General features: G+C 46.7%; 1 protein-coding gene across 1 annotated transcript in view; it reads left to right on the plus strand.

Moving 5' to 3' along the window:
- Nucleotides 1-840: 840 nt before the first annotated feature.
- The window catches only part of tert (telomerase reverse transcriptase), a 67,738-nt gene continuing 51,942 nt past the window's right edge, over nt 841-16,636 (plus strand). The window contains exons 1-7 of the mRNA XM_060915521.1: nt 841-1,059; nt 4,268-5,480; nt 7,419-7,605; nt 13,549-13,702; nt 13,775-13,927; nt 14,150-14,311; nt 14,400-14,489. Coding sequence (XP_060771504.1) covers nt 841-1,059; nt 4,268-5,480; nt 7,419-7,605; nt 13,549-13,702; nt 13,775-13,927; nt 14,150-14,311; nt 14,400-14,489 — 2,178 coding nt within the window. The remainder of the gene's footprint in view (nt 1,060-4,267; nt 5,481-7,418; nt 7,606-13,548; nt 13,703-13,774; nt 13,928-14,149; nt 14,312-14,399; nt 14,490-16,636) is intronic.

The raw sequence follows: 16,636 nt of genomic DNA on the forward strand, positions 1-16,636 counted from the left end.
GAGAGTGAGTGAGTGAAGGTGGAGAGTGAGGGAAGGGGGAGAGTGAGTGAAGGTGGAGAGTGAGGGAAGGAGAGTGAGTGAGTGAGTGAGTGAGTGAGTGAAGGTGGAGAGTGAGGGAAGGGGGAGAGTGAGTGAGTGAGGGAAGGAGAGTGAGTGAGGGAAGGAAGGTGGAGAGTGAGGGAAGGAGAGTGAGTGAGGGAAGGAGAGTGAGTGAGTGAGTGAAGGTGGAGAGCGAGTCAGGGAAGGGGGAGAGTGAGTGAGGGAAGGGGGAGAGTGAGTGAGGGAAGGAAGGTGGAGAGTGAGGGAAGGAGAGTGAGTGAAGGAGAGTGAGTGAGTGAAGGTGGAGAGTGAGGGAAGGGGGAGAGTGAGTGAGGGAAGGAAGGTGGAGAGTGAGTGAGTGAAGGAGAGTGAGTGAGTGAAGGTGGAGAGTGAGTGAGGGAAGGAGAGTGAGTGAGTGAGTGAAGGTGGAGAGTGAGTGAGTGAGGGAAGGAGAGTGAGTGAGTGAGTGAGTGAAGGTGGAGAGTGAGTGAGGGAAGGAGGAGAGTGAGTGAAGGTGGAGAGTGAGTGAGTGAGGGAATGAGAGTGAGGGAAGGGGGAGAGTGAGTGAGGGAAGGAGAGTGAGGGAAGGGGGAGAGTGAGTGAGGGAAGGAGAGTGAGCGAAGGTGGAGAGTGAGTGAGGGAAGGAGAGTGAGGGAAGGAGGAGAGTGAGGGAAGGAGAGTGAGTGAGTGAGGGAGGGAAGGAGAGTGAGTGAAGGTGGAGAGTGAGGGAGGGAAGGAGAGTGAGGGAAGGAGAGTGAGTGGAGGAGGAGGAGAGTGAGGGAAGGGGGAGAGTGAGGGAAGATGTCACCGGGTTCCGGTGTGAGTCGGGTGCTGGAGGTGCTGAGAGGGTTATATGGGCGCGTGCAGACATTAGAGGAGCTGAGTGGGGGGGTGGAGTTCAGTGATGGCGGGAAACCTGTGGTGCTGCAGGAGGGAGATTCAGGGCGCGTGAAAGCTCTCATTAGGGGACTGGTGGTGTGTACAGAGTCTCCACTCACACATACACCCAGCTCAGCACAGGTACACACACACACACACACACACACACACACAACTCAGCACAGGTACACACACACCCAGCTCAGCACAGGTACACACACACCCAGCTCAGCACAGGTACTCACGCACCCAGCTCAGCACAGGTACTCACGCACCCAGCTCAGCACAGGTACTCACGCACCCAGCTCAGCACAGGTACACACACACCCAGCTCAGCACAGGCACTCACGCACCCAGCTCAGCACAGGTACACACACACCCAGCTCAGCACAGGTACACACACACCCAGCTCAGCACAGGTACTCACGCACCCAGCTCAGCACAGGTACTCACGCACGCACCCAGCTCAGCACAGGTACTCACGCACGCACCCAGCTCAGCACAGGTACTCACGCACGCACCCAGCTCAGCACAGGTACTCACGCACGCACCCAGCTCAGCACAGGTACTCACGCACGCACCCAGCTCAGCACAGGTACTCACGCACGCACCCAGCTCAGCACAGGTACTCACGCACGCACCCAGCTCAGCACAGGTACTCACGCACGCACCCAGCTCAGCACAGGCACTCACGCACGCACGCACCCAGCTCAGCACAGGCACTCACGCACGCACGCACCCAGCTCAGCACAGGCACTCACGCACGCACGCACCCAGCTCAGCACAGGTACTCACGCACGCACCCAGCTCAGCACAGGTACTCACGCACGCACCCAGCTCAGCACAGGCACTCACGCACGCACGCACCCAGCTCAGCACAGGTACTCACGCACGCACCCAGCTCAGCACAGGTACTCACGCACGCACCCAGCTCAGCACAGGTACTCACGCACGCACCCAGCTCAGCACAGGTACTCACGCACGCACCCAGCTCAGCACAGGTACTCACGCACGCACCCAGCTCAGCACAGGTACTCACGCACGCACCCAGCTCAGCACAGGCACTCACGCACGCACGCACCCAGCTCAGCACAGGCACTCACGCACGCACGCACCCAGCTCAGCACAGGCACTCACGCACGCACGCACGCACCCAGCTCAGCACAGGCACTCACGCACGCACGCACCCAGCTCAGCACAGGCACTCACGCACGCACGCACCCAGCTCAGCACAGGCACTCACGCACGCACGCACCCAGCTCAGCACAGGCACTCACGCACGCACGCACCCAGCTCAGCACAGGCACTCACGCACGCACGCACCCAGCTCAGCACAGGCACTCACGCACGCACGCACCCAGCTCAGCACAGGCACTCACGCACGCACGCACCCAGCTCAGCACAGGCACTCACGCACGCACGCACCCAGCTCAGCACAGGCACGCACCCAGCTCAGCACAGGCACTCACGCACGCACGCACCCAGCTCAGCACAGGCACTCACGCACGCACGCACCCAGCTCAGCACAGGCACTCACGCACGCACGCACCCAGCTCAGCACAGGCACTCACGCACGCACGCACCCAGCTCAGCACAGGCACTCACGCACGCACGCACCCAGCTCAGCACAGGCACTCACGCACCCAGCTCAGCACAGGCACTCACGCATGCACCCAGCTCAGCACAGGCACTCACGCATGCACCCAGCTCAGCACAGGCACTCACGCATGCACCCAGCTCAGCACAGGCACTCACGCATGCACCCAGCTCAGCACAGGCACTCACGCATGCACCCAGCTCAGCACAGGCACTCACGCATGCACCCAGCTCAGCACAGGCACTCACGCATGCACCCAGCTCAGCACAGGCACTCACGCATGCACCCAGCTCAGCACAGGCACTCACGCATGCACCCAGCTCAGCACAGGCACTCACGCATGCACCCAGCTCAGCACAGGCACTCACGCATGCACCCAGCTCAGCACAGGCACTCACGCATGCACCCAGCTCAGCACAGGCACTCACGCATGCACCCAGCTCAGCACAGGCACTCACGCATGCACCCAGCTCAGCACAGGCACTCACGCATGCACCCAGCTCAGCACAGGCACTCACGCATGCACCCAGCTCAGCACAGGCACTCACGCATGCACCCAGCTCAGCACAGGCACTCACGCATGCACCCAGCTCAGCACAGGCACTCACGCATGCACCCAGCTCAGCACAGGCACTCACGCATGCACCCAGCTCAGCACAGGCACTCACGCATGCACCCAGCTCAGCACAGGCACTCACGCATGCACCCAGCTCAGCACAGGCACTCACGCATGCACCCAGCTCAGCACAGGCACTCACGCATGCACCCAGCTCAGCACAGGCACTCACGCATGCACCCAGCTCAGCACAGGCACTCACGCATGCACCCAGCTCAGCACAGGCACTCACGCATGCACCCAGCTCAGCACAGGCACTCACGCATGCACCCAGCTCAGCACAGGCACTCACGCATGCACCCAGCTCAGCACAGGCACTCACGCATGCACCCAGCTCAGCACAGGCACTCACGCATGCACCCAGCTCAGCACAGGCACTCACGCATGCACCCAGCTCAGCACAGGCACTCACGCATGCACCCAGCTCAGCACAGGCACTCACGCATGCACCCAGCTCAGCACAGGCACTCACGCATGCACCCAGCTCAGCACAGGCAGGCACTCACGCACGCACCCAGCTCAGCACAGGCACATACGCACGCACCCAGCTCAGCACAGGCAGGCACTCACGCACGCACCCAGCTCAGCACAGGCAGGCACTCACGCACGCACCCAGCTCAGCACAGGCACGCACCCAGCTCAGCACAGGCAGGCACCCAGCTCAGCACAGGCAGGCACTCACGCACGCACCCAGCTCAGCACAGGCACGCACCCAGCTCAGCACAGGCACGCACCCAGCTCAGCACAGGCACACACACCGTTCCACCTGCCTGGTTAACAGATGGACATGAGCAGGGGTTGTTGGTGACACAGATACCAGAAGTTAATGCTCTTTTTTAAAATTATGTGATGTCATGTGGTTTATAAAGAGTATAAAAATTAATTTTATTAATTTTTACATCCATGTTATTTCTTTCTTTGTTGATCCACTATTATTTATGGTATGTTTTTTTTTATATTTTGTCTTTTTATTTCTGATTATTTTTTGCATTTCTCTGAGCTGCATTTTAAATGTTATTAAACTGTATTATTATTGTTTAGAAACCATTAAGGAGACTGAGTAAAAATAAGCCTCTCTGATATTATATCCCCCCACTCCCCCCCCCCCCCCCCCCCCCCCACACACACACACACAGCTGGGCACCCTGCCCGAGGTGCTGGCGTTTGTCCTGAACCGCATGAAGATGAAGAAGAAGAGGAATGTTCTGAGTTTTGGGTACCGCTCCAGCACGGCTCGCGCTGACTCAGACCCTTTCAAGTTCCACGGATCCATTTCTCAAAGTGCTGCGTTCATCTGTGGCAGTGAAGCCTGGGAGAAAATCAATCAGCGGCTCGGGACAGACCTCACCCAGTATCTGCTGAGTCACTGTGCCGTGTTTACCACAGCGCCCCCTACCTGCCTGGTGCAGATCTGTGGCGTTCCTGTGTACGATTTGGTGCCTGTACACACCTGGTCTGGGTTCTTCCTCAACTCGCGTAACAAAGCTGGCATGGTGAACTGGAACCAAAGGATTGCCATGAAAAAACAGCATGGGGGAAAGAAAGAGGTACAAAACAGACAGAGCAGAGAAGTAAATGCTAAAAATACAGTGAAGAGAAAGAGAGAAGAGGAGGATATCAGGGAGGGTTATGAGCTTGTTCCTGCAAAGCGAAGTTGTCCTGAGATCATTAAAGCAGATAGTGACGTGGTGAAGTCCTGTACCTCTGAAAATATTGATCCAGTCCAATCAGAGACGTCCCACATCAACTCCGCCCCCAAACACGGCCTGTCCAGTTGGAAACCAAGTGACCAACCCCCACCCCGCCCATCTCACTGCTTCATCAGTGTACTGAGCATGCTCTATGGCGGCCATGGCATGAAGGGCTTCCTGCTGAACAGGAAGTTGCAGGGACACGTTGGTGGAGCCAGAAAGCTCCAGGGTGCAGATGTTGTTCGGATGGTATTTTGTCTTAAGGACAAGACCCACCTGTCAGGGTCGAATCCACAAATCCAGAAGCTACCCAAGCGTTTCTTTGCCATGGTGCCAGTCTTTACTTTGCTCCTGCAGCGTCACAGGACGTGCCCCTACGTTCACTTCTTGTCTCAGAAGTGTGTAGTGAGCGAGGGCAAAGGGGACATGGCAGCTCTGTTGCCTTCTCACTGCTCGTCCTACAGAGTGTATCTGTTCGTCAGGGAGTGTGTGCGCTTTGTTGTTCCAGATGAGCTCTGGGGATCTCGGCATAACATGTTGCAGTTCATGTCCAGAGTCAAGCACTTCCTGCGACTGGGGAAGTTTGAGAAGCTCTCACTGGCTCAGGTGATGTGGAAGATCAGAGTGAGCGACTGCCGGTGGCCGGGGCAGAAAAAGTGTGAGTCCTGTGTGAGTGTGTTGTGAGAGAGTTTGAGAGTAAGCACGTTCCACGATTATATCATAATTTTTAGAAAGTATATAGTTATCTCTAGCTATTCCTATTGGTCAGGATTTTAATGTGAAGTAATCCTTGGAAAACCATTCGGGATTTAACAGCTGGGAATTTCCGGAACATTTCTTTAATTAAGAGAGTTATTTGTACTTCTGATTTGTCCAGAATGAGGATCCTTTGACTTAACCCGTTCTTGAGCCTTAGCGACATCGGTATCTTAACAACGGCGTGGTCTTGAATAGGGCCCGATTGATACGATAAAAAGGTCTGTGATTTCTGAGAACTGATATTAACGACTGATACCCAGCGCTCAAAAAACACAAACGTCTTCATTCAAGTAGAAATGTATTAAAATACTGTGGATAGTCCAAAGATAGTCAGGCAATCTAAATATATATGAAAGACCATTTGAGCGATGCACACAACAGTTACTTTAATTTGTCTTGTATTCATAACTATTATGCATCATTATTATAGACTAGTCGTACATAATATACTAGTGTGTGTTTTGAAGGTGTAGCCTACTTGATTAGGAAAAAAAAATTCAATCCATTTTCATTCAAATCTAGCATATACACTCCCTGTCGTGGTCTTTTACCAAAAATCCAGGTGACTGACTGTGAGTATTTCCATGACTGACTGTCCTTGCCTTCATGGCTCAAAAAGGGATTGTCCACAATGTCAAATATAATTTAAACTCAATGAGTTAAGGTTTTATTTTGTATTCAGCATAACAGATAAAGCAAAAAAGACAAATAAGTTTCAAACAAACAGTCCCAGCCTGTGAAGGCAAGAAACAGACGTAAGAAAGCTGTTGCCTCCAACCAGCCACGCCTTCTCTGGCTCTGGACAGGTAAATGTAGCTTTGAGATGGAAGTACTACACTCCAGACCTGCAGATGGTGCACAAGACACTCAAACAAAAATGGTTAAATTTGGCTCCCTGGTCACTTTATTAGGAACACCCCAACATCCATCTGCTGTTCTGTTTTCTGCAGTTCTCTAATCAGCCGATCCCACAGTGCATCAAATCCCACAGATACAAATCAAGAGCTTCAGTTAATGTTCACAATGTTCAAACATCAGAATGGGAAAAATTGTGATCTCACAGTGAAGTGTGACTTTCTTTCACTGTGGTATGGGTGTTGGTTTGAGCCAGATGGACTGGTTTGAGTATTTTAGAAGCTGCTGATCTCCTGGGGTTTTCACACACAACAGTCTCTAGAGTTTACACAGAATGGTGCAGAAAACAAAACACTGAGTGAGTAAGCAACAGTTCTGTGGGTGGAAACAAACGCCGTGTTGATAAGAGAGGGCAGAGGGAAATGGACAGATTTCAGGTGTTTTGAGCTTTTTTGCCAGGAAGGATATAGTAACTCATATAATCACTCTTTACAACTGTGGTGAGCAGAAAAGCATCTCAGCATGAAACAGCAGAAGAACACATTGGGTTCCACTCCTGCAGCCAAGAACAGGGATCTTAGAACCAACAACAAGTTCCTATTAAAGTGGCCGGGGACTGAGTGCGATGTTAATGTCACTAAAATACTTGAGGATACTTTTAGGAACTGTACAAAAATAATTTCAGCTAAAACTAATGTTATAAAAATATGGTGTGTGTGTGTGTGTGTAGTTGAAACAGCTGATTTTTTAAATAGGTACACGCCCTGTGGTGGACAAACAACGCAATGACAACACTCATGGATCTGGCTTCCGGCTCTCCATTTTTTATTTTATTTTTTTAATTTTCATTTATTGCCTGTTATAAATGCTGGTCCCAGTTTTTAGTGAATGTCTCTCACCGGCACGCCTGTATCAGACCCGAGTCTTAAATATGTTGTGATCTCAGACAACCAATCTGGTCTTATGTCTCTCTGCTCTGTAGGTCACTGCCCCAGTGAGCATCGCTACAGAGAGTGGATTTTTGGACAGTTTTTGCTCTGGATGCTTAAAGACTTTGTCATCGGTCTTGTAAAGTGTTTATTTTACGTCACAGAGAGCGTTGGCCATAAACATGTGCTGAAGTTCTACAGGCGACACATCTGGACCAGACTACAGGACCAGGCCTTCAGGTACAAATCCCTAACTACTGTGCTTGGGATCGATGCCTTTTCAGGTGTCAATAATCTGAAAAAAATTCCTGATGATTAGGAATTTTACATACAGTAGTTGCAGGGTTCTCCACGGATTGAAAATATAGGGGGGTGGGGTCAGTCGGATGACCTTAAAACAAATTTGCATAAATTTACATATGTCATTTGCATAAAATTTGCATAAAATACTCTCAAATAGTAATCATTTAGAATAGAGGAATCAACTGGACTGGTACAAAACATATCATACATCAAACATTACACACTTACACATCATATTCAGACACATTGTTTGAAATGGAACTGGAAAAATATTTTTTATTTAGCAAACTACAAAAAAAGAACAGAAAAGTACAGACGTTTTTGTATTAACTATATTCACACTGCTCCACAAAAGCTGACATTGTTTGAAATGGAAATGTAATTGCAGGCACCACTGGAAAAAATAATTTTTTTTTAGAGAGTAAAGTACATTGAAAAGATGTTGTTTTAACTATATTTACACTGCCATGGCTATATTTACACTGCCCCATGGCTATATTTACACTGCCCCATGGCTATATTTACACTGCTCCATGGCTATATTTACACTGCTCCATGACTATTTGCCGAACCAACTTTGAACTTTTTGTTTTTATCCTTTATTTCTCTGCCGACAATAACAATCAGTTATCTCGAACTTGGTGTCGATTCACACGTTATTATAAAGGCGTGTGTGGCAGCGGGGGCGTGGTCAAGCATCGGTCTGTGACCGGAGGGCGGAGTCAGGGAAGGTAAGTGGCAGAATCACTACACCTGTCATTAATTAATGTGTTTGTGTGTCTTCCCAGTGACCGCACCCTATTTAAGGAGAGAGAGCAGAGGGAGCTCTCTCCCCAACCAGACGGCTGATGTGTGTGCGTGTGTCTGAGCGTGTGTGAGAGTATATATGAATGCTGAAAAGCTGAATAAAAGAATTTTGTGAACTCCGTTCTGGCCTGCTGTCCTTCTGTGCTCCACCCACCTACATGAACTGTCACAGTGGTGCTGAAACCCGGGAGAGCACAGAAGGACGGCAGGCCAGAACTGAGTTCACAAAACTCTCTTTTATTCAGCTTTTCAGCGTTCATATATACTCTCACACACGCACACACACCAGCCGTCTGGTTGGGGAGAGAGCTCCCTCTGCTCTCGCTCTCTCTCCTTAAATAGGGCGCGGTCACTGGGAAGACACACAAACACATTAATTAACGACAGTTGTAGTGATTCTGCCACTTACCTTCCCTGACTCCGCCCTCCTGTTACAGACCGATGCTTGACCACGCCCCCGCTGCCACAGCGTGTTATCTCCCGGCGCAAGAACAATGTGTCAAAAACGCCGAAGTGTGAAACGCTTTTCTTAGACTATAATCGTCAGACTGACTAAACTAATTGCTGGTAAATGAGTTTCACACTCGGGTGTTGCCGCATTGTCGGTACTCCAACAGAGAAAGGCTATCTGTCACAAAGAAAACAAAGGGACGTCTCTTCCTTTTGTAAAGGGGCGGCAGAAATTAAACAGGGGCGGGAATCACAGAAAGGGGGGTGGGAACCACAGAAAGGGGGGCGGCCCGCCCCTCTAAAACCCCTCGTGGAGAACCCTGAGTTGTCAAATCCAGTGTAAATACAGCAGTCCTTTAAATCTGTGGTGTAGGCTGATATGTACACGATTAAAGGGGAAGTGAAGTCATTTTTAAACTTGCTTTATTTCTTAATTAACGTGTTATTCAGTTACCTTTTTGGTTTTAGTAACCTTATATCGTGATTTGTATTGGTAGCTAATTGCAATTAAATATTATACTTATCGGCCTATTGGGTTTTTAGCCGTGTTGAATTTAGTTCGTTTGGTCCACGGCAGGCGTCGCTTATCCGTGCGATCTTCACGAGACTTCAAAGCGTGAAGTGTCAGCCAGGTGTCAGTGCCGCCATTTTGAAAACTGTTTTCCAAATGAAATATTGCACAAAAACGAGTTTAAATGACGATTACTGCCTACTTTTTTCAAACTTTCCTGACTGCTATCAAAACAAACAAACAGCATTCGAAAGACGGCGTGCACGTCTTTTTTTTCCGGTCGTTCTGAAAGAAATCAAATTAAGTCTCAAATTGGATTTAATAAAAAGCAGCAGCAAAGAAGAAAGTATTCAGCCTTGATTTAAAAAGAACTGAAAGCTGCAGGTACTTTGTATTGATTGTGTGAAAAACGCTCAGTATAATATGGATTTATCACAAAAACACATGCGTGTATTTATTATTTTGAAACCCACCAGCCGACTGATCTGGCACGTTTTAATTATGCGACAGTAATGACGTAAATACCAGCGCGACGGGCTAGTGTCCGAAAGGGTTTTTTCATTTTACCAGTGAGCTGACTGTATAGTCCTGTATATAGTAATTCCCTAGGTAGGGAGTAGTGAACAAGCGAGTGATTTCGGACACAGGGAACGTTGGCAGATGTTGGTCACTTTGATTTGCGCTGTACGTTTTACTTCCGTCCTACGATGTCTCGCACAGGTCTCAACGAATCTCAATTACGGCCATTGCTTTGACATTGGACTGATATATTACAGAGCATATTTCACACACTCATAACTTGCTATAGCAGCGACAAAATAGCGATCAAAAATGCATTCCGATATTTAATAAAATGAGAAATAGAATTGTGATAATAAAAAATTTGCTTTCAATTCCCCTTTAAAACCACACACACAGTGACCCATCAGGGAAGCCCACTAGATGGCGCTGTATTATTGCAGTTACATCTACGGCAGGGGTGGGCAATTATTTTTTCCATGGGGCCACATGAGAAACAGAAAATTGTGTGGAGGGCCGGACCAAAAGGCTGAACTAAATTCTGCATAATATTAATTGTATTTCTTTATATAAAGCAATAAATATCATTGTTTTTACAAGCTGCTAAGACTGGTAAGAGTATGGAAAAAATGAGGTTGCCTTACAAAAAATGTCATTTATTCAATCAAATTTCCCAAAACAATGGTTAACAAAACGTGAACGTTTGTACCTTTTTTTTTTTTTCAGTCACATTCACCCCAAAACACAATAAAGACATCACAATATTGTCTTTCTACTCCAAATATCAAGCCAGATACATCATCTCATCTCATCTCATTATCTCTAGCGGCTTTATCCTTCTACAGGGTCGCAGGCAAGCTGGAGCCTATCCCAGCTGACTACGGGCGAAAGGCGGGGTACACCCTGGACAAGTCGCCAGGTCATCACAGGGCTGACACATAGACACAGACAACCATTCACACTCACATTCACACCTACGGTCAATTTAGAGTCACCAGTTAACCTAACCTGCATGTCTTTGGACTGTGGGGGAAACCGGAGCACCCGGAGGAAACCCACGCGGACACGGGGAGAACATGCAAGCTCCACACAGAAAGGCCCTCGCCGGCCCCGGGGACCTTCTTGCTGTGAGGCGACAGCGCTAACCACTACACCACCGTGCCGCCCGCCAGATACATCATATTATAATAATGATGCCCACATTTGTAGTCTAATCACCTCATTTGGTGTTTTTTATTTGTTCAGTGAGAGAAATCTCGTCTCTGTTGGTCTTTAACGAGTGCATCAGAGTCAGGTTGAATGTCTGAGGTGGAGATGCGAAGCACAGCTGACAGATGATCATCAGTCCATTCGGTGTAGGAATCAGATCTTTTTTTTTTTATTGAATTCAAACATAAACAGAATTATTTTATATTACAACATAAATCACACCTCCTCTGAAAATATAATCTAAAAAGAAAACTTATCATATATACACAATATATGTAAAATGGAAAACAAACAAGGGGTTTATGAAAGGTTAACTTCTGCTATGAATGTGTACAGTATATTTGCATGGGGATTGTTTATATATTTCAGACATTTTTGTAACAAGGACAATTCATTCTTAAGAGCAGGCCATGAAGGGGGGATTTGGCATATCGACACTTGTGTATGTAATGTTTTGTAAAAATAATGAGATTATTCACCAAAAAGTAGGAATCAGATCTACAGATCGGCTCGGGCTGCGGCGCCTGCTGGTGACGTCACACTATGTGACTGGCTGGACCGTTTGAAGGATGACTTACAAGTTTGTGGTTGGTCTGGACAAATTACGGAAGTAGTTATCGCGGGATTAGGTTTCGTGGGATTTCATGTCATTTTCATGTCGCGCGCATTGCGTTTTTGTTGAACACAACTTCAAAATAAAAGCAATGCACATTCAGTCCATGCATGAGGTAAAATTAGAAAATACGTTTATTTTGTAATTTCTAATTAACCTTACGCGGGCCGGTCAGAATGAACCAAAGGGCCGGATGTGGCCTGCGGGCCGTAAAATGCCCAGGTCTGATCTGCGGGGCCAGTTTTATCTCTTCTTCCCCGTCGTCTCTGAAAGTAAACGCAAATTAGCCATTTAAATGTCATTTTAAGTGACCGATGTCTTAATGAAGCATCAAGAAAATACCGTGGCAATCAGTGTTTTATGACGTCATTAGTAACTCCAGGACATTCAGGAAATGGCTTCTAAATACAGAACCTGGAATTCAGGGTCTCTGAACGAGCAGATGAGGCATTAAGGCAGTAATTAATTATATATAAAACATTGATATTGATGTCAGCTACCTGGATTCCGGGTAACGATTCCTGACCCCGGGATCTGAGCACTGGGTAACGACTAACACTGTTTAAACTACGTCACCTGACATAATTAACTACAGCAGTTGACCTTTGGTGTGCTTGACCTGACATACCGGTCATGACTCCTTACTCTAAATCCTAAATCCACACCCTTGTGATTTGGAACACTGCAGTCAGTAGTTTTTCTGTTTTATATTCATACCTTAGTAAGCTGCTTTTAAATGGAACACACACCTCGGGGTGTGCAAGGCTCAACATTAACTCTTGAATCCACTCGTCCACTCAGAGGAGCAGTGAGATTCTCCACTCGTCCTGACCAGAACCGTTTTATTCCTGTGTACTTACCAGTTCAGTGAAAGGAAAGTGATTAACAAAGTTTATCAAAAAGCAGGTATAGTTATGATCATTACACTTTAATGATTTATCAGTTTTCAATAAAACTTTAACAATAAACAGAAACCATCCAAAGCCTCATTATGGTGTGCGTTCGAACCCATTACCTGATCTGCAGTTTTAAGAGTTAGACTCACCCAAACTCAAAGCTTCTGGAGGAAATAAATCCTGATTAATCCAGTAAAACCTGAAGTCTAAATTAATTTAAAGAAAACGAGTTGGATATCATGACAGGGACAGAATCACTCTGTGAATGAAAACAAACTGTGAGTGAGTTCGGCACTGTCGTAAAATCCCCCCGAAATATTTTACTACATTTGTGATGGGTAATGTGAACTATACAAAAGAAGAAATGAAGTGAAATGAAGATCTACCACAGATATTTATTTTATTGAGGTATTTGATCACCATTTCTCCGATTTTGATAAATTCATAGTCTAATAATCTATAATTAGAGATTACACAGTGGTTATTTTTACACACACACACCTGCTGTACTTGGCTTCCCCAGAATTTCATAAACAGTAACACAGCCAGATCACTGAGGGGATTGAACTGGTTTTGTTGGAGCTTTATTGATGTAACTCTTGAATAGTTACTATAAAAATGGTGATTTTCAACAAATATTTAACTCATCCTGTTGGACGGGCAGACGCAGATTTGACTCGTACGGTACAGACCAGATGTTTGGTTGTCTGGAACAGTCGAGTCCTGGGTGTGACAGACTTATGAAGCGCCCATGTAAAGAATATTTTAGCTGCTAAATATTGTGATATTTCTCCCAACAGGTTCAGGTGTGTGTGTGTGATGGAAGTGTTGTACAGCAAGCTGAGGCATGTTTGTGTATTGTGGGTCATTTTTAGGGACTATGTCTCTAAAGGCCAGTGGGAAAAGCTGAGTCCTGCCGAGGTGGCATCACTGCCCAAGGACACCGTCCCATCCCGCATTCGATTCATCCCCAAAACCAACGGCATGCGCCCAATCACGCGCTTAACCAGCACGGGGGCAGGCATGCAGGTGTGTAACACTAACGTGTGTGTGTGTGGTTCCGTATACTACCCCAGGCAGCTGAGCAGTATGTTTTTACAGTTCCAGAGTTCAGTGCGTGATCTTCAGAACGTATTGAGCGCGTGCGTGCGAGAGCGGCCATCTCTGCTCGGCTCGACTGTCTGGGGACGACAGGACATTCACAGAGTTCTGAGATCCATCCCTCACACACACACTCCGTTATACTTTGTTAAGGTACAGGATCCTTTGCATGCACACAGAGACGTGGATAGCTAGCACAGTCTCACTGTCGAGCTCAGCAGACCGAATATAGAACAACCTGATTTTTTTTTTTTGCATGTTTATGTTTTTAGCATTCTCAGACTTTAGAGTTGTTCAGCATTCTCTGATCTGTTGCACTTCCATACTCCTTAAGAATCCTCTTCTTGTGGTTTTCATGTCTGTGTGTCTGTGCAGGTGGACATCAGTGGGGCGTATGATAGTCTCCCACACTCGAAGCTGTTGGAGGTGGTACAAGATGTTCTTCAGCCAGTGGAGGAGAACTGCTTCTCTCTGAGGCACTACGCTAAAGTGTACACCGACCAAGAGCAGGAGATCAAGAAACAATTCTGCACCAGGGTACACACACACACACACACACACACACCCTGTTGTTGTTGTTGTGTTGTCTGGTTTCTCACTCCTGTGTAATATGTTCCTGATGAAGGCTGAAGCGTTTGAATCGTTGAACATGAAGGGGTTTGTAATGGAGGAGCAGAACAATGGAAAGCTCCATGATGCCATTTTAGTGGAGAAGGTACGTGAGCAAACACAACTCCGTTCATGTTTTATCTCGCATGTTGTTCTTGAGTGATTTACATGAAGGTAAGTGGTTGTTTGCTTTTTTGTGTGAAGATCTTTAGATGAGATTAAACTTTGTCATTGTGTAGGGTACGGGCACAGAGCCAGTGAAATGCAGTTGGCATCTAATCAGAAGTGCTGAATTCAATATGTCGTGGAAAGCGTAGTTACGCTTAGCCAGAGAGGAAGTTGAATCCAAGAAGAGATTAATGAATGATGTGAATACAGAACTTGAAACAAAAGCTCATGCGAACAGGGTAGCCAAGAAACTCTCCAAAAGAGCACTGCAGGAACATCAGAAAAAGCAGAAGGAAAGATCAGAGAAACAAAAGCAGAGAAAACTGGAGGAAAGATCACAGAATGCACCCCAGAAAAGAGCATTAAACTCCTCTGCAGTGAAACCTTTCAAAAAGAGAGAGGTTTAAATCAAATATCTCCAGTATTTGCTGTACATATGTATATGTCTAATATTACTGAATCATTGATTTCTGCTCATATTCATGACTTTTGAAAAATGAATGTGGCTTATATTAGACTAGTTTTGACATTAACTCATCTCATCTCATCTCATTATCTCTAGCCGCTTTATCCTTCTACAGGGTCGCAGGCAAGCTGGAGCCTATCCCAGCTGACTACGGGCGAAAGGCGGGGTACACCCTGGACAAGTCGCCAGGTCATCACAGGGCTGACATATAGACACAGACAACCATTCACACTCACATTCACACCTACGGTCAATTTAGAGTCACCAGTTAACCTAACCTGCATGTCTTTGGACTGTGGGGGAAACCGGAGCACCCGGAGGAAACCCACGCGGACACGGGGAGAACATGCAAACTCCACACAGAAAGGCCCTCGCCGGCCCCGGGGCTCGAACCCAGGACCTTCTTGCTGTGAGGCGACAGCGCTAACCACTACACCACCGTGCCGCCCCTGACATTAACTCGAAACAAAAAAATAAACAAATGAGATGAACTATGGATACTATTGTTATATTATAACAAAATCAGTGGAATATTTAGGCAAGTATATTCTTCAAAGCTACATTTTCGTCTAATTTTTATAAATAACAATTTTTTTGCCACTTATGTCATAGATTACAAAATATGGCATCAAATAGATACACATTATTGTTAAATTCTGTTGCTTTTCTATGTTAAAGTCTATGTAAAAAATGTGTTTTATAGCATCTTTAAATGTTAAAATCTCAACAGCTTCAGGGGGCTGTACCCCCAGCAGGGGCACTGCCCCTGCACCCCGCAAAGGGCTTGCAGCCCCCTTGACCCATGCTGATAGTTTCCTACATTCCTCTATTTTTTTCAATTACTGCTGGGATCCCTGTGAATACAGTATTATTTACAGATAAGTTTCAGAAGCAAGTGATGTGTTACAGTATATACAGTGATGGACAGTGGCGCGTTAGAATATACAGATACAGTGGTCAGCGTAAATGAGTGCACCCCCTTTGAAAAGTAACATTTTAAACAATATCTCAATGAACACAAACAATTTCCAAAATGTTGACAAGACAAAGTTTAATATAACATCTGTTTAACTTATAACGGGAAAGTAAGGTTAATAATATAAACTTAGATTACACATTTTTCAGTTTTACTCAAATTAGGGTGGTGCAAAAATATGGAATCAATTTTGTGCCAAAATGTTCATACAATACTTTTGAAATATCAAACAAAAACGACAAATTAAAATACAAAAAAAAGTCAATTTTTTTAGACTGGCAAACAAATTATTCGTGTAATCGTGCAAAATATCACTCTATTACTCTTCAGAAACCTTTTATTTTTGTTCCGCGTCTTTCTCGGTTTTGTTTGACGTAATTTATTTTGGTTGCGATTCCAGCTTTCTCGTTTGCGCTCCCTGACTTTTTGCTGCAGTTTTGGCACAAACTTCACGTGTGGGCGGGCTGTCCAGGAATGCATTCCCATTGGCTAACTTGTGTTTGACTGACAGCTACGCTCAGCCATTCCCTACTCGGATTCTGGCGGACTGTTTGTTGAGTGACCGATCCATTGACGGTAAACAAGGATCGAGTGGACTTCAGTGGCGACTATGATATTGAATTAATTCAACAAAGTGTAAGTG

Source organism: Neoarius graeffei, chromosome 2 (genome assembly GCF_027579695.1).
Source record: "Neoarius graeffei isolate fNeoGra1 chromosome 2, fNeoGra1.pri, whole genome shotgun sequence".
In the NCBI taxonomy this organism is placed as follows: Eukaryota; Metazoa; Chordata; class Actinopteri; order Siluriformes; family Ariidae; genus Neoarius; species Neoarius graeffei.